General features: G+C 40.0%; 1 protein-coding gene across 5 annotated transcripts in view; it reads left to right on the top strand.

Moving 5' to 3' along the window:
* Positions 1-882: 882 nt before the first annotated feature.
* The window catches only part of LOC108276812 (unconventional myosin-XVIIIb), a 123,923-nt gene continuing 100,493 nt past the window's right edge, over positions 883-24,312 (top strand). For 3 of the 5 annotated variants that reach the window (XM_053686687.1, XM_053686686.1, XM_047161135.2), the window contains exons 1-3: positions 17,284-17,535; positions 21,380-21,523; positions 21,630-22,031. In XM_053686687.1, the coding sequence (XP_053542662.1) occupies positions 17,299-17,535; positions 21,380-21,523; positions 21,630-22,031 (783 nt within the window). In that variant the 5' untranslated portion in view covers positions 17,284-17,298. Of the gene's footprint in view, positions 1,116-2,561; positions 2,692-17,283; positions 17,536-21,379; positions 21,524-21,629; positions 22,032-24,312 lie in introns of those variants that run through there. The other 2 variants (XM_053686688.1, XM_053686689.1) reach the window with 2 other exon arrangements.

The following is a 24,312-nucleotide window of genomic DNA, read 5'->3' as shown; positions in this document are numbered from 1 at the left end:
TATAGGATATTACCATTAAAATTAAAGAAGTTGTTATTATTGATGAAGATAACCAGTAATTATCTCTTTCCCCCAGAGAAGCTAGAAACATGTGTTGAACTGCCAATTAAAAGTTCAGAAATAAAAGCCCTTTTTCGTGTTCTCGGCCTTGTTTGTTGTATTAATGATTTTAGTGCATCTGTACACATATACTAAAGGTTTACCACTGATCTTATGAAATTTATCAAGCCACTTTCAGTGTTATGGAGTACTAATGCTGCAACAACCTGGTTAATGTAATTTTATATGCCTCAGAGTGTGAGCTGCAGTAGTGAAGCAGTGTTGTTAGTGAATAATTTAAACTGGTTAGTGAGAGGCAGTAAAACTGCCTCCTATTCCCACACCACTGTCTCAACATTCTGTAGGTAATTAGAAGTTTTAAATAATTCTCTTAAATCAAAGTAAAATATTACCTTTATTTGTTTTTATTCAGTTGTCTTGGAAATGTGCTGCTCTTTTCCGATATCTGTTAAATAATTTGGTATTTTGGTGTTTTTTGTCATGCTCTTTGTACAAACTTTTCTGTCATCTTTGCTTTTCCCTCTTGCTATCTACCCGATTCTGTCCTAAGGGATCTGCTGTATCTGATGCTCGTCCTCCAGCCTGTTTCTCACAGCTGAGTTTGTCAGTCACAACAGCCAGCAGGAACACTGGGAATGTTTTCTCTTTTTTTTTTTTATTATCTGTTGCTGGTATCAAAGGAATACACTCTAGACATTTTGACTTATGACACATCTGTTCAAAAATCTGCTAAGCTTCATCAGGTTTGACATTCCTGTTTGAAGTGACAAAATACAAAATATTCTTTTTTTAATCATATTAATTCCAAAACTGTTTCTGGTCCAGCTAAAGCTTTCCAAACAGGGTAGTATGCTTACACCACCATACTTACTGAGATATTTATAGCAGGGTCTCATGTTAACTCAGCTGCTTTGCTTATCTGTGTGTGCATGCACACATGGCTGTGCCACTCTTATTTCAGTCTATCTGTGTCTCTCAGTGAGTGACAGTGGGACTTTGTGCCTTGTGCACAAAACTTTTTTTTTTTTTTTAATTCCTCAAAGGAAGCCTACAAGGTATGTCTTGGTCTTTCATTTCAAGTCAAAATTTTCTCTAGAACTTTAACAGTGGCCTTTGAGTATTTGTTTATGATTGAGCTTGATATCGGGTTGTATTCACTGGGCCTTGTTGGCGGCCAAAATGAATATTTATAAGCCTTGAGGGAGATTTCAATTTGGTCTCATAATTATTTAGTATTGTGGCTCTTACTCGAGCTGAAATCTGAGAGCAGCACAACAAATTGAGTCTCAAACTGACATATTTGTATTGTCTACTTCTAAACATCTGTTGTTTTTGTATGCTTTCATTGAGTTGTAGAACTGAGTAGGAATTAACATTATGCATTTATTAGGTCATTAGTGGCTGTGCACACTTGTGTATGTATCAGTGAAATACCAGTGCTGAGGTTGGCAGAACACCATTTGCATTTTACCATCGTAAAAGTTTACTGAGGAGACTACCAATATAATTAGTCCCACACCAGTTAAATTGTCACTTGACATGTTCTCCCATGGCATAAGTTTTACTTTGTTCCCTATAATCATACAATAATATTGGTGAAATAACATAGATTTCTGATAAGTTTCTAAATGCACTGTTTTGGAGCTGGTCATCGATATTCTCTACCAATTAGATGTGCAAACTATACAAGAGCTACTGTGAGTCACTTGTGAGTCACTTCTGTCATTTGTTCTGTTATTTAAACTCAGAATCCTTATATAGATGTGCTATTTCTGTAAGCCTGTAATAGAAACATCTCTGAATGAATACACCATTGTCTGTCTTTCAAGCTCTGACTTCATAAATGCACACTGTAGTTTTTAAATGCCTGTTCTTAACCAGAAGTCCCCTTGGTTGTATATCACAAAGCCTGCTTGAGGAACCACTGTGTTATTTATGGTTGTATTACTGATATACTTTCAGGTTGAAAGCAAATCAAGGCTTTTTTAAGGTAGATAATTGGAATGTTCTACAGGGGCCAAGTCAATCATCTGACCTAAATCCAATTGAGCATGCACTTGTTGAAGGCAAAACGCCCCAAGGACAGGCAGGAATGGAAGAGAACTGTAGTAAAGGCCTGGCAGAGCATCACCAGGGAAGAAACCCAGCATCTGGTGATGCCTATGGCTTCCAGACTTCAGGCAGTCATTGACTGCAAATGATTTGCAGCCAAGTACATTACAATAACATAACAAAGAAAGTACATAGGCAGCACTGGTGGTATAACACAACTGTTACGAGGTGGATACTATATACAGCAATTGTACTGTAGTTTAATATATATATATATATATATATATATATATATATATATATATATATATATATATATATATATATATATATATATATATATATATATATGTAGCACAATGAATGTGTTGAGAAAATCAAGGAAGCTAAGTATATTTTTCTCTTTCTTTCCTCTTCCATTCATCTGTCACTTTCTCTTTCTTGGGCAGGTCCACAGTGGGATTGTTTCATTATTTCACCTATTCACAACAACAAACAGGCACAACTGGCTGAATTGTATGTGTGTGGGTCCTGTCCAAAATGGCACTGTCCTCACGCTTAAAACTTTGGGAGCAGAAGGCAGGTGTAGCAGTTCTGTATTCTGCATGATGCCTTGAGATTTTGCATGAATGATTCCATTGATAAGATGGGAAGAAAAAGCTTTATCTTACAAACAAACAAAAAAATTATAAAATACAGATATGGCAAAGGACATAGTAGAAACAATGAAAGAAAAGGCAGACTGTAGTGATTGTAAGTGATTTACATAATACAAATAAAAGTTGAATGCATCTATTTTTCAGCAGAACAATTGCTGCTCTGAAAAATGAAAGCTTCCTAAACATGTAGATGTTTACAGTTTACACAGGACAAATTTCTCTAGAAGTTGGAGTGTACTGATTAACAAGTTATGTTTAATGTCTTCCACAAAAGGATTTCTACAATGATTGTAAACTGGCTCAGTCAGTGAAGCCCAAAGCATCAGTGGCTTGTGACATTTGTCGAATGTGACAAATGGTAAATGGTCTGCACTTATTTAAAAAGCACTTTACACTGTTTCTCATTCACCCATTCACACACACAGTCACACATCAATGTGCCTTCTGAAAGTGTTGTTTGCTCAGAAAAGCCATGATGTCTATGTTGTTTTAATTAGATACTCTGATATTCAGAATGTTTTTTTTTTAATTAAAATAATAATGAAATAACAATAATACTAATTATAATAATAAAATAGAGCAGTGATTTTCAAAGTGGGGGCCTTTGGGGCCACCGGGGGGCCTCAACAATTTGGTGTGAAAAATAAATAAATACATGATTTTTTTTTCTTTCTCACTCTCAGACAACCACACACACACAATCAATTCCTAATGTAATGTTAAGATGTAATTATTAATAATAAAAAAGGGGATCTATTCAGAAGTCTGTATTTTTAATGTGTTTTAAAGACATCTTGCAAAAGGGAGGCCTCGGTCGTATGTTAATGCCATTTGGGGGGCCTTATAGAGAACAGATCCAAGAGAGCATAATTGGGGGCCGTTCTGAGTGGCTGGGAATGAAGGTAGCATGAACCGATATATTCAAAAAGAGGACGCTTCATGAAAAGCAAGTTTTGTAAAGATTTGATGGCTCCGCGTGGATCAGAGAAATCAAGTGTTAGCTTTCACCCTCAGTTGGTAGTCATCATATACAACCCCAATTCTGAAAAAGTTGGGACAGTATTGAAAATGCACAAAAGCACACAAAAAGAGTTGTTTAAAAATTCAGTTCACCCTGTACTGTATTGAAAACACATTATTTACACATTATGTGATGTTTAACTTTGTGAATTTAATTTCTTTGAAAATATACACTCATTTCAAAAAAGTTGGGACAGTCGACCTTTTCTTTTACACCAGCTGGTTAAGTTTAGCAAGCAGAATTTTTCCCCATTCATCCATGCATTTCTTCAGCTGCGCAACTGTACAGGTCTTTCGTTGCCTTATTTTGCACTTCATAATGCACCACACATTCTCAGTCGGAGACCGGTCAGGACTGCAGGCAGGCCATGCTAACACCCGCACTCTCTGCTTACACAACCATGCACTTGTAATCCGGGCAGAATGTGGTTTGGCGTTGTCCTGCTCTGGATGGCAGTATATGTTGCTCCAAAATGTGTACATATCTTTCTGCATTAATGGTGCTCACACAACCTCATACCATGATAGACACTGGCTTTTGGGATCTGACGCTGATAACAGCTTGGATGGTCCTTTTCCCCTTTGGCCTGGAAAACATGACGGCTGTTTTCTTTTTGAAATGAACCTATTTGAAATGTTGACTCGTCGGACCACAAAACACGATTCCACTCTGCTACTGTCCATCTCAGATGAGACTAAGCACAGAGAAGTTGGCGGAACTTCTGGACAGTGTTGATGTATGGCTTCTGCTTTGTGTAGTAAAGCTTTAACTTGCATCTGTGGATGCAGCGGCAAATGGTGTTGACTAACAAAGATTTACCAAGGTATTCCCAAGCCCAAGGCAGGATATCCATTACAGATTCAAGACAGTTTTTAAGACCGTGACGTCTGAGTGATCGGAGATCACATGCATTCATAAATGGATTTCGGCCTTTCCCTTTTAGCACCGAGATTTTATCTTCAATAAACTATGCAGTTGATTAGGTAAAACATCAAATACCTTGTCTTTATACGTTTTTTGTTTAAATACAAGTCAAAGTACGTTTACAAATTACTCCTTTTTGTTTTTATTAGCATTTTCCATACTGTCCCAACTTTTTTCAGAATTGGGGTTGTAATAGAGACCTAGCTCAAGGCTGAGAATGATTCATTGCTTTTTTAAGTTAAATAAATGCAAGTTTAAAATGTAAACAAGACAGACAAATCAGTGTTTTTCTCCAAAATTATTTCTCGGGAATTCGGAATTCAATGGAGTAGGACGCGAAGTTGGTGGCTCCTGCTGATATCGATTAAAATTGTAATTAATTTGCGCTTTTCGGTCATACAATATATTTTGACTGGTTCTACTCTGTTTCCTTGTTTGCAATTTTAACTTTGTGGTACGTTAAAATGTCTGGAAAGAACACGAAAACCCGTGGTAGCATTCAGACACGACTGAGACCAAGTGTGCGCGCCGCGAGCGAGTCCCCTTCTCCCCCTGTATCCGCGTCGCTGAGCGGTGGCCCTGACTTCGCCGCACTCAGGCTTGAGTTGCTGGCTTTACTGAGGACATCGCCGATATTTTTAAAAAGGAGCTCCAGGAGCTCCAGAAGACTCTCGGGGGTGCGCTGTCTACTATCCAGCTTGACCTGCAGGCCGTGAAAACACAGCTGGCTAGTGATAGTCATTACCGAGGCTACCATATCAACACTGAAAGGTACTGTTGGGGAAATGGAGCACGCTTTCTCCGGTTGCACCGATGACATAGTTCACATGAAGACTACTATCGAGTCTCTCACTGCGACCGTGACTGAATTGGAGAATAAATGTGAGGATTTGGAGTTGAGGTCACGGCGCAATAACGTTAGGATAGTCGGAGTTCCAGAGGGCGCTGACACCTGTACAACTGCTGCTGTAGCAGCCTTATTAAAAGAGGCGTTTGGTCTGGAGAAGGAGCCGGTTTTGGACCGGTCCCACCGGACCTTTCAGCTGAAGCCCAAGCCTGGTGAACGACCACGAGCTATTGTGTGCAGGTTCCACTATCACAGTGACTGTGTTGACATTTTATGCCGTGCAAGAGAGATCCAGCGGATTAAAGTGAGGGATTTGACCACCTCCGTTTTCCCTGACTACACAGCCAAGACAGCCCGGGCCCAAGCTGTATTTAACGAGGTTCGGCGTCAACTTTGTGGTATTGATGGCGCTCGCTATGGAATACTTCACCCAGCTCGGCTTCGCATTACATATAACGGTGTCCAGAAGGACTTTGTTTCAGCGGAGGAAACAGGAGACTATGTTAAAATCTTGATATCGGGGTGAACTGCATCACCTTCACAGCGGAGTCTTTTTCGCTCTTATTTTATTTTTATTTTTTGCACTCGGCCTTCCAGCTCTACGGAATTCAGATTTTTATATTATCGTTGCATTACTCCACCTAGATTTTGTGGACTTACTCCTCTTAAAATTTACTTCTGTATTAATGTGCTTCTCTGTTTTGATGCTCTGACCGGGTTAGAGTTTCTGTTTATTTAATTTTATTAGTGTTATCTCCTCGGCTTTACATGTTACACTGTTATATTATTTGTTACAAGTCTTTAAAAGGTAAGGACATTATATTTATTATTGTGTGCAGACTGTTTATCAGTCTTGGTAATTTTGTTGGTTAGTCCAGCTTACTCTCCAAGTTGTTTTCACATTGTGGACAACGTTCGGTTTTTGTAGGATACACTGCTGTCTCATTTGTTTGTGGAGACTTTGGGTGTGGGAGTTTGGAGGATTGTGAGAGTAAGCAGAACATGCCAATGCTTTGAAGGATGTAATGTTATTTAATTGCAAATCTGTTTTTAGAGGATATAAACCTAACATGGTGAACAAATTATATTATAGATTTCAGGCAATTTTACTGGGGTTATCTCATACAGTGTAGCAAGTAATAATCTGGAAAGACGTTTGTAATATCACAGTCTAAACCGGGATTTAAAAAGAAGCAAATTAATAAATGAATCACATGTAAATGAATCAAACGTAAATGAATCACATGAAAATGTATCGAATATGAATCTCATGAATATGAATCTCATGAAAATAAATCACATGTAAATGAATAACATGTAAATGAACCATATGAAAATGAATAAATAAATTAAAGACAACAAAATTATTTCTCCCCCATTTAAGGCTGTTTTTTTAAATAAAAAAAAAAATTAATTAATGTGCACTAACCTGATATTTCAAAATTAATGAAAATTATAGAAATATAAAATCTAGTTTGCTGATGTGTTTTTATCGTTCTTATGTCTAACTGTATCAGATGTTTGTGTATGTGCATTTATGTTTGCATGAACATTTAACCATAAATTATTTATTAAACATCCATAAACTGTCACGGTTTCCCTTTAAGCAGCGCGCTGGAGAGCATGTGGGCGCGCATGCATGAGCAAGGTGCGCAAGCACCTGATTTTCGTATGTTGACAATCGTGACATTGTGTACATTGGACACGTGCTTTTGTTTTGTTTTTGTTATGTCTCCTCCCTGTTTTGTCATTGGCTGTTATTTCACTTGTGTCTAGATTGGTGTCAGCCGTCAGCAATTGATACTGATTATGTTTGTATATATACCGCGAGCCTCCCAACACACGGCGCGGAATATTAGATTCGATTAGATAAGATACAATACGTTATAGTAGGTTAGATTACTTTAGATTCTACACGATAGTTTATCACAGTCATAGTCTTAGTTATTGTCCATGTTATGTTCCATGTTAGATTAGTGCACTTAGTCCACGCTGCTTTCTCCGCTCCCAGTTCCCGCTGTAGCTTATGTTTCTTGTTATGTATATCGACCCTGTATTCTGTGACCGCGACCTTGATTCCTGCTTTGCCCTGTGTGTACCTGTTTGCCGATCACCTGACCTTTGCATGTTTATGGATTACGTTTCTGATCACGATTTGCATTTACCTGCCTGTGTCTTACATTAAATAAACTGTTTAACTGCATTTGCATCCGTCCCTATCTTCGTTACATCTCGAGACGTGACATAAACACCAAGTAAACAATTATTAATTAATGTTAAAGTCCCATGGAACATAATGTAAAATATTTAGAACATTTGGATTTTATGAAAAGAAACTATCATATGAGCAGTTTTATTCATTATTAAATCAAAGCTGAATGAGGAAAAATAGAAATGAAGAAAATGCCAATTTATTAGCTGACTTTGATGATTAGACTGATCAGAGAACTGCCCAATGTGTTTATACAGGAAAGCATACATTCAATAAAAGCTATGTATAAGGGGTGATTGATAAGGCTGATAGAATATTAGAACCATTTTTGTAGAAATTCTAATACAGAAGTATAAAAATAAAGAAATTAGGTCTGATCATTCACATTGTTGATTCTAAATAATGGTGTAATTCCATGTCTATGCTGATAATGTGAGATTATTTTTGTACTTTTGCAATTAGGAGTTTTGCAGTGAGTTTACAGTGAGTCTTCTCTAGAAATTATTTTTTTTATAAGGCATTCAATTCTCTGGATAATTTCTAGCTCTAGGTCAGCTCCCACTGCAGACCTTACTGTGTTCACTTTGACCTCTTAAGAAGACAAATTTATTTAAACACCAGCTTTTACTGCCCTTTGTTTCCTGACTGGCACTTAGATACCTCTAGTATCAAACAATAACACATTAGCAAATCCCTGGTATTCTATGTGTCATTAATAGAACACAAATAATTCATTCTGACAGCTTCAGGAGTTTCTAGAAGCACCCAGAATACATGCTCAGTAGCAGGTACAGTATTTTAGCACTACTTATGTGAGACTTGAGTAACATCTAAATCTAAAACTCAAATGTTTATAATATCCTGCAATGATTAAATGCATAAAATAAATACATGCAATCTACTAAACAAAACTACATGAAATCTGTAGTGCCACCTCAGGTGATATTGGTATGTCACTTAAGGAGGTTGAGGACGGATGCAAATACAGATAGTTCTATTATAGGAGATATAGGCAGACAAATCCAAATCATGAAACAATAGCGTGATCAAAACAGGCAAATAGTCAGGCGATCAGCAAACAGGATAAACTATAAACTAGACTAAGACAAGGCTCAATTAACAAGGACGAGAACCAGATCCAAACCATGAAGCATAAAGCTTAAGGAAGCATAAAACATAAAGGAACAAAGGCTTAGTACATGACAGAGACTATGGCAACTGAGTGTAATACTTCGCAAAGTCATTGTGTTGAAACAGTCTCTATATACTGTGGAGTGTGTGTGAGATTGGTAACAGGTGTGTGTGATTAGATCGCCGGAGAAGGTGAACGTGTGCGGGTGTGGGAAGTGTAGTCCTCTTCAGACATATCTGTAGTTTGTGATGTATCCTGGGTAATGGAGTCACTGGTTTGCTGTGATATGGCAATTTTAGTGTTTTGGTGGTTGATATCTCATGCTAATGCAGAAATTACTCTGATTGCCTGCACTAAATCATGAACTGCTGCTATTTCTATCCATGTCGTATACAGTGCCCTCTACCAGTATAGGCACCCTTGGTAAATATGAGCAAAGAAGGATGTGAAAAATTGTCTGTATTGTTTAACCTTTTGATCTTTTGTTAAAAAAAAAAAAAATCACAAAAATACTCTGCTCTCAAGGATATCAAACAATTACAAACAAAACAGGTTTATCAAAAAATATCTTTGTTAAATATAGGTGTGCAACAATTAATGGCACCTCTATAAATTTATATGAGAAAAATATATTTGAAGTATATTCCCATTGATATTTTAAATGTTTTAGTATACCTGGGTGACTAGGATCAGGATCAGGTGACTAGGCTCAATCATGACTTCCTGTTTCACAGGGGTATAAATATGAGGTAACACATTGGTCAAATTCCCTTGGTCATTCATAACAATGGGGTTAGACCAAGGATTATAGCTGTGATGTGCGGCAAAAGGTTGTTGAGCTTCACAAAATGAGAAGTGGCTATAAGAAAATAGCACAAGCATTGGCCATGGCCATTTCCACCATCAGGGTATTTTTAGTTTTGTTTTCCTTTGTTAGTATAAAAAGAAAAAAAAAAACCCGTGAATGTTTACTGCTGTGTGTTGCTCAATTTGTTTTTTTTTTTCCTTCTAAATGGAATATTGGGGGAAGGGAGGGGAGGAGAGAAGAGAAAAGGTGATGTTCAGCAGACATGTTTGGTAGACGTGTTCAGCAGAAATGTTTAGTTCAGCAGAAATGTCAGGCAGAAATATTCAACAGAAATGTTCAGCAGAAATGTTTAGTTCAGCAGAAATGTTCAGCAGAAATGTTCAGCAGAAATGTTTAGTTCAGCAAAAATGTTCAGCAGAAATGTACAGCAGAAATTTTCAGCAGAAATGTTCAATAAAAATGAAACTGGAAATACTTATTAGATATCTAACAGCCATGTTAGCAACATTCTAGTTGGGAACTAGCAAGTCAGCACATTGCTAATTGTTAACTAGTTTTTCATTTTCTCCGTGTCTATCAGACAGGTGTCTGTGATTCAAGGTTCCTGCTCTAAAATCCACAAGAATCATATATCCACTAGAAGTATTTTCTGAACACAAAACAAATTACTTACAGATTTGTAGCAAATTGTGTATTGTATTTGTGTATATGAGCATCAGAAATGCTGCCCATCTCAGGTTGGAGACAAAGAGTGAAACAAAATTGTAAAATTATAATTGAATTAAAAATAAACTTTATAGTTAATGAATAAAAGCATTAGTAACAGCACACAAAAAAATGAGCACATCGTAGCCCCACCCTAAATCCGTTTTTACAGAATTGCTGAAAGTATCTGCTTTTTTTATTTTTTATTTTTTATTAAACAACAGTCTCGGTTCTTTTTTTAAAAACGACTTTTTAAAGTTACTGTACTTGTGTTTGATCAAGAGATGGCAGTGTGTTACTGCTGAACACCACTCAGGAAGTCTGATAATGATGGACAGTCACCTGAACCAATTACTATTAATGGGGGCGGGGTTTAATGTGACCAATATGAGCCATTACATGGCAGTCATGTGATTATACTCAGGCTGAGGAGGGTTCAAAAACAGCTCAGAGGCGAGATAAGGAAAGGAAAAGACAGCTACAGAAAAAAGTTGGAGGAACACCTTCAACAGAACAACATGAGGGAGGTCTGGAGGGGACTGAAAACAATTTCAGGTCAGAACAAAGACAATGGGAGGGGCCTTGCATCCAGCGACCGTGACAGGGCAAATGAATTAAATCTGTTTTTTAATAGATTTGATTCAGCTCCATCTCCTCCCCCCTCCGACCAGACCTAAAAGCTTTCAGCAACTCAACCTCTTGGGCCATTAGGCACCCCCTCCTCCACCCCCTGGGCTCCAGGAATATCGGCATCGTCCAACTATCACCTCAGAGCTTCTGAGATACCAGCATTACACAGCTCACACCTCTCCACTGCTCACCATCCCTCACTTGAGGTTTCACACCCCTCCCCCCATACCACTCATCAGGGATCGCCAATAACTCTGCCCTGCAGTCTCTCTCTGACACTCAATCAGGTGAATAAGGAGCTAAAGAAGATCAAGGCAAGAAAGGCCCCAGGCCCGGATGGAATCAGCTCCAGACTGCTTAAAGGTCATCCTGCACATCATTAATCTGAGCATGAGACTAGCGTGAGTTCCAGTACTGTGGAAGACTTCCTGTGTGGATCCAGTACCCAAAATTGCACATCTGTGTGAACCAAACCACTTCAGACCGGTAGCCTTAACTTCACACCTGATGAAGTCCATGGAGAGAATTGTACTGTGACAGCTGCGAACCCTAGTGAGCTCAGAGCTAGACCCCCTAGAGTTTGCTTACCGACCAGGCATGGGAGTTGAGGATGCCATTATTTATCTGATGCACAGACCACTTCTACACCTGGAGAATACTGGGAGCATTGTGAGGATCAAGTTTTTTTTTATTTTTCCAGTGCTTTCAACACAATTCAGCCATCACTACCTAGGGGGAAGCTTTTAAGAGCTGGAGTTGATCGCCACCTGGCTGCCTGGATCACCAACTGTCTTACTGACAGACCACAGTATGTGAGGCTCCAGGACTGTCTGTCTGATGTGGTGGTCAGCAGCACGGGAGCACCACAGGGTACAGTGCTTGCTCCATTTCTCTTAACCCTGTACACAGCAGACTTCAGGCATAACACTAACAGCTGCCACATGCAGAAGTTCTCTGATGATATGGTCATTGTTGGGCGAGTATCAGAGGAGAACAATCAGGAATTCTGGGAGGTCACCACTGACTTTGTTAACTGGTGTGAATTAAACCACCTCTGCCTCAACGCCAGCAAGACAAATGGTAGTCGACCTCCACAGGAGGCCAACCCGGTCTACGCTGGTGAGCATCCAGGGTATGGACATCAAGGGGGTGGAGACATATAAATTCCTGGGTGTTCAACTCAACAATAAACTGGACTGGTCCACAACACAGATGTCCTGTACAAAAAGGGGGAAAGTCATCTCCACCTGCTGAGGAGACTGAGGTCTTTTGGTGTGTGCAGGACCCTGCTTAAAACTTTCTATGACACGGTGGTAGCATCTGCTATCTTATATGCAATAGTTTCCTGGGGAGTTGGGAGCACAGAGGGGGACAGGAAATGTCTCAACAAACTGGTTAAGAGAGCTAGCTCTGTCTTGGTCTACCCTCTGGACAGCATAGAGGTGGTGGGGGAGAGGAGGATGTTAGCTAAGATGGCGTCTATCATGAACAATTGCTCTCACCCTCTGTATGAGATACTGGGGTCCCTGAGCAGCTCCTTCAGCAGCAGACTGCTTCACCCTCAGTGCAAGAAAGAGCACTTCCGCAGGTCCTTCATCCCTACAGCAGTCAGACTCTTTAATGCAACAACAACATAATGTAGCGCTGCTAGCCGTTTTTTGCATCATCAACCCACACATTATTATTATTATTTGTTGCTCACCCCCCTATTGTTAACTGCACAATAATCCATTTATCCACTCATGTATATAAACAAGGTGTTACACATCTGTATATATTCAAATTTGTATTCATCTGTACATACATTGAGGTGTCCATAGTGTACATTTTACCATTATTATTATTTTTTTACTACAGGTGTACGACCTGCTGGCCATTTTGAAATTCACTGAAAACATTTTTTTGCTGCTCCTCCTACAAATTTTGTTTAATTGTTAACAAACCTTGTTCATATCAAATACAGACAAAGCCACACAAAAGTTATCAAATGGAATTTTGATATTGCAAACTGTTTGCCATGACACAGCAACAAATCTTATGGTGAAGGTGCCAATTGGATGTGAGGCAATATCTGAGCAAAACATTTGCGTATTGAAATGAAACTTGGTATGGGCCTTGGGAACCATAGCCTGAGGGTCCTTGCCCAGTTTTGTGACAGTGCCACCTATGGGTCAGAAAATATAAAATACAAAACTTTGTAAGTGAACTCAGTATGTCTCCAGGGTCCAACATTAGTCTTGTGATGGTGCCCCCTAGCTGCCATTGTGTATGAGGCCCTGTAAATTCTTTTTCTGTCTAGGGTATTTATGGCAGCCCATAGAGCTGTCGGGTAAAAAAAAAAAAAAAAAGTTGTGACATTTGGCACAGTGATTGGGGACGATCTAAGAAACATTCTGACCAAATTTGCGACAAGTGCTGCCAATGATCTAGCACCACCATTGGGTCAAATTTGGGTCTAATTTGGAAATACGTTTATGGTCATGACTTTTGACCCGTGTGTCCAAAATTTATAAACCAAGTTCAGTTCAATGCAACCTATTATGCCAATTCCTGTCTAATTAGATTTTTGTGCCATCTTGGATTTTGTCAACAATTTTTTTCATTACTCCTCCTACAAATTATGTTCAATCATCACCAAATTCGGCACACTTCATCATCAGAGTAAGCATCACAAAAGTTATGAAAAGAATTTTGAATATTCCAAACAATGTGTCCATAATGGGCCAACAAATCTGACAGTGAAGCCACCAAACAGAATGTGAGACTGTATCTCAGCAATGACTTTGTGCACTGACACAAAACCTCGTACGTACCTTCAGGAACAACACCTGAGGGTATACTATAAATTTTGTGCCAGCACCACCTTCTTACCAAAAGTTACAATAACATGCTAATAAAATGCTTACATATAACTGCCATTTTTGCTATTCCTCCTCCAAATTTTGTCGAATCTTCACCAAATCTGGTTCACATCATCTTGAGACCTGTCTGCACAAAGAAATCAAAGGAATATTGATATTCAAAACCATTCACCTGTAACGTGCAGGCAAATGCAAAAAACAGGAGGTGAGTGTGTATCTCAGCACTGCATCTACATATAATCACAAAACTTCAGGACCAGGCTCTAAATGTACCCAAGATGTTTTGTGACTGTTCCACCTTGTGAACAAGAACTGTAACTGTAACATCTGCTTCCTCCAACCACCAGAGAGAGCCCTCACTTGAATACTGATCACACTCCATTTTCTTCTACAGTTATTTCCTGTTTACTATCTATAAAGAGCCATGTGTTACAACACCACATTGCAAAGAATTGCCAGTCTTACTAGCGTTTTTGCCATTTTTTGTCAAACACATTGCAAAAAATTGCCAGTCTTACTGAGCATTTTTGTCATTGCCATTGTGACTGCTTCATATTATGACATTTTGCCTATTTATTGGACTTCATATTTATTGAATTATAGTTTTTGTCTTGTTTTGTCACACGAATTTATGGAGATACTAGAGATCCAGATCCTTTCTGCCTCTGGATGGAGCTCAAATCTTCTTTAATTCCAGACTGCTGGGACTACGGCTGCTCCTAACGCCATACAGACTTCATATAAATCCATAATGAACTTTTTCACACTAACTGTTGTTACCCAGATGAGGATGGGTTCCCTTCTGAGTCGGGTTCCTCTCAAGGTTTCTTCCTCTTAAAACATCTTAGGGAGTTTTTCCTTGCCACCGTCGCCACTCAGTGGCTTGCTCAGTTGGGATAAATTCGCACCTTTAATATCTGTATACCATGTTGATATTTCTGTAAAGCTGCTTTGAGACAATGTCTATTGTAAAAAGCGCTATACAAATAAAATTGAATTGAATTGAATTGAATTGAATTGTTTGCCCATTTGGACTGTCTATTTGATCTTCAACCTTTGCCTGTATTTTTGACCATCCTTTTGACTGTTGCTTTGGATTTAATAAACTTCTACAAATGGATTCAACTCCACCACCAAACCTGAGATATATTACAGAATACTTTACCTGAAATTAATCCAGCAGAAGTATCACAGCTCCAGACCACCTATGCATTCCAGAATGATATACTACAAGGGTTTCAAGGCCAACTCTCCAACCTACGAGCAGCCAATGAACATCTACCCCAAAACATTTTAATCACTCCTGTCAACCAAAGCTGAGTCCATAAGATTTGCGCTACCTGATACATTAGATGGTTCTGCTGTTAAATGCCGAGACTTTCTACGTCAGTGTAGAACTTAATTTTCTAATCAACCAGAACTATTTCATCAAGACACTACTAAATGTTCATTTATAATGATGCTGTTCACTGATAAAACGCTTGATTGGGCATCAGTTGTGTGGGACAATGATAATCAATTACAAACCTCTTTTGACTATTTTGCTAAGCAAATTCAAGATGTCTTTCAATATCCTGTGGGAGGACAGGACATATCAGTACAGCTGTTGCACATATGACAAAGCAATTGATCAGCAGCTGAGTACGTCATCTAATTCAGAACATTAGCAGCTCAGAGTGGGTGAAATGATGGGGCACTAAAAATAGTGTTTCTAGAGGGACTTAACCATGAACTACAAGTTATCACCATGGCTATTAAATTGTTATTCGTAATAGCCCTCACTCCAAACAATCCAAAATGGCTTCCATTTCCACTGAAGATGCTGCTCTCTCTATGTCTCAGTCCACAGAACCCATGCAAATTGATTATACTAGAGATTCACTAGAAGAACAACATTGTCATCTACAGGAACATCTATGCTTTTACTGTTGTCAACCCAACCATCAAAGCAATACCTTTCAACAAAGTCAACAAACCTTAAAGAAAAGTATAAATAATGAACACTCTCTCACTCCCCTTTGTCATAATTTCACTATCCATCTCCACTGAGATTTCTAATACGACACACTATGTTTCAGCTCTAGTGGATTCCGGGGCTGTAGTCAATTTATTCCACAATAATCTTGTTCAGGAACTCAAAATCCCTATAATGCCATGCATCCCTTCAATTAATATTACAGCAGTTGACAATGAACCCATAGGACAGGGCATAACACAACAAACTGTCCCATGTACCCACCTATTCTAGAAAACTCACGGTTACTGAAAGAAACTATGATGTGGGTAATAAAGAACTACTTTCCATGAAAGTTTCAATGGAGGAATGGAGACACTGGCTAGAGAGAGTGGATCATCCATTTCAAGTTAATCACTTACTATAAGAACTTGGAATACATGAAGAGTGCCAATAGACTCAATCCACAACAAGCCTGTTGGTCTCTGTTTTTTTTTTTTTTTTTTTTTTGCCAGATTCTAGTTCACAGTTACCTACCATCCTGGAAGCAAGAACAGCAAGGTAGACACTCTCTCTAGAAGGTATGACCCTACATACATTCAAAATAACCAAGTTTCCATCCTTCCCCCATAAGTGGTTGTAGCTCCCATTCTTTGGGACATCATGGACATCCAATTGGCACAACAAACAGATACTCCTCCACCTAAGTGCCCACCAGCCAAGCAGTATGTCCCAAACAGTCTCCGAAAACGTGTGATCCAATGGGTCCATAAATCTCTCAGCGCTGGACATCCAGGTATTCAGTGAACAATTACCTTAATGCACAACTCATTCTGGTGGGCAGACATAAATAAAGATGTTACCTCATATGTCAAGTCTTGTCCAGTATGTGCTCAGTTGAAAACACCCAGAGAACTACCTACCAGACTCCTGGAACTGCTACCCATTCCTCAGAGACCCTGGTCCCATCTATCAGTAGACTTTGCCAAAGATCTACCCAACTCCAACAATTTCACCACAATTCTTATTATCACTGACCGTTTCTCAAAGGCTTGTCATTTAGTTCAACTGAAAGGTCTTCCCACAGCCATGGAAACAGCCACTGCACTGTTCCATCATGTGTTCCGGGTGTATGGATTACCAGAGGACACTGTCACAGATAGTTTCAGCTTTCAGTTCATGTCAAAGGTATGGCAGGTACTTTGCAAACAGTTGGACATTAATGTCAGTTTAACCTCAGGCTACCACCCACTGGCTAATCGTCAAGTGGAAAGATTGAACCAGGAGATCGGAGATACCTCAGGTAATACTGTAGTAGTGAACAATAGCGGTGGAGTGAATTCCTTCCATGGGCAGAATATGCCCAAAATTCATTAACTCATTCATCCACAGGACTTACCCCCTTTAAATGTGTGTTAGGTTATCAACCTCACATGTTCCCTTGGTCTGGTGAATCATCTGTGGTACTGGTGGTGGATGACTTCATTAGGAGGAGTGAATGGGTGTGGGACAGGATTCATGTGAGACTCCAACGTGCCATTCATTCTGAAAGGATCCAGGGGGACCACCGGAGGAAACCCCACCCTAACTACTTGCCAGGCCAGAGGGTCTGGTTTTCCACAAGTGACCTGCATCTATGGCTACCCAGCAGGAAGCTCAGTCCCAAATATGTAGGTCCATTTCTTATCATCACACAAATAAATCCTGTGACCTATAGACTTGAGTTTCCGCTAATTACTGGATCTCTCGTTCATTGCATGTACCATTGCTGAAATCGGTCACCACCCTTGGAGATTGATGGAGATATGACCTTTTGACTGTTCATTGGACTTAACGTTTATTGGATTATTGTTTTTGTCTTGTTTGCCCATTTAGACTATCTATTTTGATCCTCGACCTTTGCCTGTATTTTTGACCAACCCTTTGCCTGTTCATTTAGATTTATTAAACTTCTACAAATGGATTCAAACCCACCACCAAGCTTGAGTTCATTAAAATAACAACTTTAAATTTTTTCCTTATATCATTTGAAGAGTTTGTACTAAATTCGCAGTTCTTTTTTCCTATAATTCCCTGGGGTATGCTGATGTCAATGTCAATCAATCAAATCGGTCAAATGTACTTCCTGACAACCATATTGGATTTTGTCAAAAACAGTTTTTTTTTTTTTTTTCGTTACTTCTCCTACAAATTATGTCCAGTCAACACCAAATTTTGCATACATTACTCTCAGGCCAACCTGGATAGATATTCCAACCAATTTGCCCATAATGTGCCAACAAATCTGATGGCAAAGCCGCCAAACAGGAAGTGACACTTTATCTCAGCAACAACCTTGCACACTGACACAAATCTTGTTAGGAAGCTTCAGGACCATGCCCTGAGGCTATGCAACAAATTTCATGACAGCAGAACTTACTGGTCAAAAGTTACAATAACATGCTGAAAATGCTTCCATCTAGTTACCACTTTTGCTAATTTTATCTAAACTTCACTTCACTAACTAAACTAAACTTTGGATCGCATCATCTTAAGACCGGTCTAAACAAATATTATCAAAGGAATTCTGATATTCAAAACTGTTCTCCCATATAGGGACTGGCAAATGTGTGAAACTATGTGCTCACCAAAGAAAGCTATGGGCTGAAAAGTCTGTTAATTGGTCTCTTTTAATTCACTGATCATTGCACTTTTTCACTACACAAGTTTAAAATAATAAATATATATATTTTGATAAGACCCCTGGTTTCATTCACTGTGTGGACAGCCTCTGCCTTGGAAATGTGTGAAACTATAAATTATTTTTGGATCACCTTGCCTATTCAGTGGTGCTTGAAACGTTTAGAATTTTCTAAATTTCTGAAAAATATGACCTAAAACATCATCATATTTTCACACAAGTCCTAAAAGTAGACAAAGAGAACCCAGTTAAACAAATGAGACAAAAATATTATACTTGGTCATTTATTTATTGAGGTAAAGTGTCACGTAAGGAGGTTGTGGACTGATGCAAATGCAGATAAGAGTTAGGCTATATTATAGGAGCATAACTTGAGCATAACTTGGTTGGCCATGACGTCGGCTTCAGGCGTGAGCAGAACTTGGTTGGCCGTGATGTAGATTTCAGGCGTGAGCAGAACTTGGTTGGCTGTGACGTCAGCTTCAGGCGTGAGCAGAACTTGTTTGGCCATGTCGTCTGCTTTAGGAAGGAGCAGAACTTGGTTGGCCGTGTCAGCAGACTAGGGCATGAGCAGAACATGGTTGGCTGTGTCAGCAGACTTGGGCGTGAGCAGAACTTGGTTGGCCGTGTCAGCAGACCTGGGTATGAGCAGAACTTGGTTGGCCGTGTCAGCAGACTCGGGCGTGAGCAGAACTTGGCTGTCTGTGTCAGGGGGAGGCCATCTCTTCGACCTCGGACAGGAAATTGGCTTGGGAGGCCGTCTCTTCAATCTCGGACAGGAACTTGACTTTAGAGGCCGTCTCTCCGACCTCAGACAGGTACTTGGCTTGAGAGGCTGTCTGTCTGATATCAGACAGGAACTTGGCTTGAGAGGCCGTCTCTTTGACCTCAGACAGGAACTTAGCTTGAACCTCATGGGTCTCGTGCTGGGGTTCTGGGGAGAAGGTCGCCATGGCGACCTCCGACTGAGGCTCTGGAGTTAAAACTACCTCGTGCGTCTCAGGTTGGAGCTCTGGGGAGGAGGTCTCCACATTGAGCTCCGGCTGGAGCTCGACAGGTGAGACCACCTCATGGGTCTCAGGCAGGAGCTCTGCTCTTTCTCTCTTGTGGAGCCATTTGTGGGCACGCCAGCTGCCCTTGAAACATTCCTGAGAACAGAAATATGATCCAGGTATCCCAAGATTACTGCACGTAGGACACCTTAGGGTGGCTTCTTTACGGGCAGCCCTCAGTCTTGCATGCCTGTATCACCCCTATGTCCACCTTGTCGGCCTGGTCCTGGAGCTGAACTGTGGAGGTGGCCCTATCGATCCACTCATAAAAGGTTTAGAATGGCAAATCAGGCTTGCTCGTCACACTGACTCCCCTCAAAAGTTGATCCAGGTCTGCCCTGGACACCCAAACTCCTTCAAAAATAGTTCCGCAAACTGAGTTATATTGTTGAGGGCACTTGACCCTGTACTGGCCAGATTGGGCTCCACCCAATCATGGGCTGGGCCATAAAGCCAGGACACAATGAACCCAAGCCACTGCCTCTTGTCCGGCTTGGGGTTCACCAGGCTCAAAAAGTTCATTCGGCAGTGGAACATGAACTGCCTTGGATAGCTGTCCAATCCATACTTCGGGTCTGGGAATTCTATGTCCATCCACTGGGGAAACTGGAATAACATGAATGGTGTCCAGACATTCCTATGTACACTGGTGTGATGCTCTCCTCGCTCTCCTGCTGCATCCATAGTAGGCAAAGTATTCTGTCACGTAAGGAGGATGAGGATGGATGTAAATGCAGATAAGAGTTTTATTATTGGAGATATAGGCAGACAAATCCAAATTATGAAACAATAGCATGGTCAAAACAGGCAAATGGTCAGGCTATCAGCAAACAGGATAAACTAGACTAAGACAAGACTCAAATAAGGAGGACAAGAACCCGATCAAATCCATGAAACATAAAGATAGGAATAAAGGCTTGGTACATGACAGAGACTATGGCAACTGAGTGCAATACTTCGCAAAGTCATTGTGTTGAAACACAATATACTATATACTATATATATCTCTATATACTGTGGAGTGAGTGTGTGTGAGATTGGTAACAGGTGTGTGTGATTAGAACTCCGGAGAAGGTGAATGTGTGCGTGTGGGAAGTGTAGTCCTCTTCGGCCATGTTTGTAGTTTGTGGTGGATCCTGGGAAATGGAGTCACTGGTTTGCTGTGATATGACATAAAGAATCCAATGTTACACATCTGTGAGTGGTAAAAGTATGCAGACCTTTTGATTTCAGTATCTGGTGTGACCCCCTTGCAGCAATAACTGTAAGGAAATATGGAAAATCTTAAAAGGTTCACAAACATTCAAGCTCCACTGTAGTTATGGCTCTGCTTTCCTATGATTGCTTATGAAACAATTGTAACATGTCTGTGAATGAGCGGCTCACAGAGTCTTGGTGCTTGGCCCCTGAAAATGCTGCTTGCAGCTTTAATTTCTGTTTTATTTTCCTTCTTTTTTTAAGATTTCTTTTCTTTTTGTACATTTTATTTCTCATTTTTTTGTATAATGTGTAATAAATGTAAACAGCTAGGCAGTAGACTTAGTATTATAATGTTCTAGCTAGATGAAAGGGCAGATAAAGCCTTATAAATACTAAGGTTTCAAATTTACATTAATGATGCTATTTTCTGTGATTTAATTATTGGTTTGTTTTTGTATTTCATTTCACACTTTGTCAGTATCAGAGTTTTTTATTTTGTGAGTGACTATGTATAAACCATGTTTGTATGTATGAATGAGGTATCTTTTAACTAGGGCTCCTTTTATTCCTGACTGTGTGCAGATCAAGAATGAGAAGAAGCCGCTGCCGGCTACTCAACCTCCCCCTCCTCTTTCTGTTGTACCCGGAGGATTCCTTAAGCAACTTGTGAGAGAGACAGAGAAGGAGACAAGACTGAAAGAACCCGAGCTCAAGGAAGAAAAGACGGTGACAAACTGCTCAGTTTCTCAGTTTTGAATAATTTGATTGTGTCTTGATCTTGTGAAGATGTTCTTCACCCTTTTGAGACCACTTTGATTTTTCCCCATTACAGCCAAGCAAACTAAGTGAGAACCTAGTCCAGCAGTTCCTGCTTCCAGACCAAACTCCACCCATCTTGGAGGCAGAGATAGCCCTCAGGGCAGAGCAAATGGTCAGTACTGCCTTGTGGGAGAGAAAAACATCCTCCCCAAAACAGATCCCAAGTCCAGACTCCATGAACCAAAAAGACGACTTCAGAGTCAGTACACCAGTGGTCAGTAACCATAAACATGAGAACGGCTCCAACATATCAAAGTTTCCAGATGTGTCTGTGAAACAAGAGAATCTGAAAGAACAAGCAATGGCACAACTGGATGTAAAAGAGGTTAAGGAAGAGAAGATCAGAGAAGTGAGGCAAGAGCCAGAGGGACATCTTGCTGATAGCACTCTAACAGAGGAAACCAAGAGACTTGTGGTAAGTTGTGTTGAAACAACACACATGAATTTTGTGTCTACACTTACAGTGAGGCATTTCAATTAACTGAGGCAACTGAGCTTGGTTAATAATTTTGAAGACATTTAATGAAGACCCACAGATGAGGCTATTCCAGTTGCCTAGACTTGCTACTAAAACTTTCACAGACTGGAATAGATGTATGGATATCTGAAAATTGCTGGGCCAGCATTTGTCACATACCAAATTATACAATGGTACATAAAGTTTTTATTACTCTAATCATTTATTTAAAAACAAAACAAAACAGAATTTCGATTATATAAGAAGTATACAATTGATTTGTAGTATTCATGAGTATTTAAAGTTGAAAAAACTGTTAAGAATTCTGAACATCCTGTTAATCATCTCTAAAAAAAAAAAAAAAAAAAAAAAAAAAAAAAAAAAAAAAAAGGTTTTTAACAGCTTACACCTATTGGACTTTTTTTGTCAGTGGTTAGAGTTTATACCATTTGAGTATGTGTGTATATATATATATATATAATATATACACACACATACACACAGTATCTCACAAAAGTGAGTATACCCTCACATTTTTGTAAATATTTGATTATATCTTTTCATGTGACAACACTGAAGAAATGACACTTTGCTACACTGTAAAGTAGTGAGTGTATAGCTTGTGTAACAGTGTAAATTTGCTGTCCCCTCAAAATAACTCAACACACAGACATTAATGTCTAAATCACTGGCAATAAAAGTGAGTACACCCCTAAGTGAAAATGTCCAAATTGGGCCCAATTAGCCATTTTCCCTGCCGGTGTCATGTGACTTAGTTAGTGTTACAAGGTCTCAGGTGTGAATGGGGAGCAGGTGTGTTACATTTGGTGTCATCGCTCTCACACTCCCTCATACCGGTCACTGGAAGTTCAACATGGCACCTCATGGCAAACAACTCTCTGAGGATCTGAAAAAAAGAATTGTTGCTCTATATAAAGATGGCCTAGGCTATAACAAGATTGCCAAGACCCTGATACTGAGCTGCAGCATGGTGGCCAAGACCATACAGCGGTTTAACAGAGCAGGTTCCACTCAGAAAAGGCCTTGCCATGGTTGACCTAAGAAGTTGAGTGCACGTGCTCAGCGTCATATCCAGAGGTTGTCTTTGGGAAATTGACATATGAGTGCTGCCAGCATTGCTGCAGAGGTTGAAGGGGTGGGGGGTCAGCTTGTCAGTGCTCAGACCATACGCCGCACACTGCATCAAATTGGTCTGCATGGCTGTCGTCCCAGAAGGAAGCCTCTTCTAAAGATGATGCACAAGAAAACCCGCAAACAGTTTGCTGAAGAAGGAAAGCAAACTAAGGACATGGATTACTGGAACCATGACATGTGGTCTGATGAAACCAAGATAAAGTTATTTGGTTCAGATGTTGTCAAGCATGTGTGGCGGCAACCAGGTGAGGAGTACAAAGACAAGTGTGTCTTGCCTACAGTCAAGCATGGTGGTGGGACTGTCATGGTCTGTGGCTGCATGAGTGCTGCGGGCACTGCAGAGCTACAGTTCATTGAGGGAACCATGAATGCCAACATGTACTGTGATGTACTGAAGCAGAGCATGATCCCCCCTCCCTTTGGAGAGTGGGCCGCATGGCAGTATTCCAGCATGTTAACGACTCCATACACACCTCCAAGACGACCACTGCCTTGCTAAAGAAACTGAGGGTGAAGATGATGGATTAGCCAAGCATGTCTCCAGAGCTAAACCCTATTGAGCATCTGTGGGGCATCCTCAAACGGAAGGTGGAGGAGCACAAGGTCTCTAACATCCACCAGGTCCATGATGTCGTAATGGAGGAGTGGAAGAGGACTCCAGTGGCAACCTGTGAACCTCTGGTGAACTCTACGCCCAAGAGGGTTAAGGCAGTGCTGGAAAACAATGATGGCCATACAAAATATTGACACTTTGGGCCCAATTTGGACATTTTCACTAAGGGGTGTACTCACTTTTGTTGCCAGCAGTTTAGACATTAATGGCTGTGTGGTGAGTTATTTTGAGGGGACAGCAAATTTACAGTGTTATACAAGCTGTACACTCACTACTTTACATTGTAGCAAAGTGTCATTTCTTCAGTGTTGTCACATGAAAAGATATAATCAAATATTTAAAAAAATGTGAGGGGTGTACTCACTTTTGTGAGATACTGTACATATCAGCTGCTTTACGTGCTCATCCTCATGGACTGCACCAGATTTGTCAGTTCTTGCTGGGAGATGTTACCAAACTCTTCTACCAAGG

The sequence above is a fragment of the Ictalurus punctatus genome, chromosome 16 (genome assembly GCF_001660625.3).
Source record: "Ictalurus punctatus breed USDA103 chromosome 16, Coco_2.0, whole genome shotgun sequence".
NCBI classification, from domain to species: Eukaryota; Metazoa; Chordata; class Actinopteri; order Siluriformes; family Ictaluridae; genus Ictalurus; species Ictalurus punctatus.
Note: the sequence above shows the minus strand (reverse complement) of the source record. Positions and strands in the feature narration are given on the sequence as shown.